The sequence below is a fragment of the Monopterus albus genome, unplaced genomic scaffold (assembly GCF_001952655.1).
Source record: "Monopterus albus unplaced genomic scaffold, M_albus_1.0 scaffold3619.1, whole genome shotgun sequence".
NCBI classification, from domain to species: domain Eukaryota; kingdom Metazoa; phylum Chordata; class Actinopteri; order Synbranchiformes; family Synbranchidae; genus Monopterus; species Monopterus albus.
In genome coordinates this window covers 1-1,083 of record NW_018131488.1, presented here as the reverse complement: position 1 = coordinate 1,083, position 1,083 = coordinate 1, and the positions used below count along the sequence as shown (strand labels likewise).

Sequence of the window (1,083 nt, the reverse complement as noted above, 5' to 3'; positions counted from 1 at the left end):
CTAAAAATATAAGATACAAATTCTAGTGTTGGTTCCAGCACACCACTCCCCAGTGACCTTCTACAGCACTATAACTAATGGAGGGATGGATTTCAGCTGTTGCTGCATTTCACTTTATTCGGTTTTCTTTCAGTGTACCTACATGTCTGCAGAGCTCTCACGGTCTGCTCCGTCATCACCGGCTTCTTTGGAGGTGTCCTCACACTCATAGGGATGAAATGCACTAAAATAGGCGGGTCAGAGACTGCCAGTGCAAGAGTGACCTTTGCAGCTGGTATAACCTACCTGGTTTCAGGTAAAAGAAACCATCCAGGGATATTATATCATAACATCAAACTTAAAATATAAAACAACAGTGAAATATGCATTCAGGATGTTTAATAAAAGCATATTTTATGCTAGCATTCTGTGGAATGATTACCTACACATGGTGGGCCAACAGATCCATATCAGACTTTCTGAACCCAGCTTACCTGCAATTGAAGTGAGTCCTTTTCCAGCAGTTTGAATATTATAACAAGTCCCTTATAAATTACATTTTAAAACAGCGATATTTAAAAAGTGCAGAAAAACAAACCACAACCATTGATATACCTTTATATTTGCTGTTCAGGTATGAACTTGGAGCTGCGATTTTCATTGGCTGGGGAGGCTCGTTCCTTCTCCTCTTTGGAGGGATGGTACTGAGTTACTTCTCTGGAAAAGAATGTTTCCAGTCGAGGTAAATATAGTCACTCAAACTGTGTTATTACTGACCACAACTATCTGTACTGCATCTATATCAAAGCCAAAAGTAGTACAAGTAATTGCTTGAGTAGAAACACTAAGATAAATGAACTTCACTGTGGTGCTCCACTTTCAACCTCAGTTCCCTGAAAAGGCCTCTGAGACCATTCACTTATGCCACCGCCCAGACCAGACGCACCTACATGATGCCACCCTCATCGTCCAGAGCGACTCTGATGCCACCGCTGTTGTATGAAGGCAGGCGGAGTCGAGCAGCCGGAGCGACGACAAGGACTGGTCAGACCTTGAACAGGGACACCTTTGTCTGAGCTGGTGGGAAACTCTGGTTGCTTTTTT

The 1,083-nt window shown here is 42.8% G+C and overlaps 1 protein-coding gene across 1 annotated transcript; it reads left to right on the top strand.

The window, feature by feature from the left end:
• Positions 1-133: 133 nt before the first annotated feature.
• Positions 134-1,055, top strand: LOC109954138 (claudin-10-like; the record flags this gene model as incomplete). The annotated part of the gene is made up of 4 exons (XM_020589541.1): positions 134-295; positions 403-484; positions 614-721; positions 869-1,055. Coding segments are annotated over 4 exons (539 nt in total), but the record flags the coding sequence as incomplete, so codon positions are not given.
• Positions 1,056-1,083: the final 28 nt, after the last annotated feature.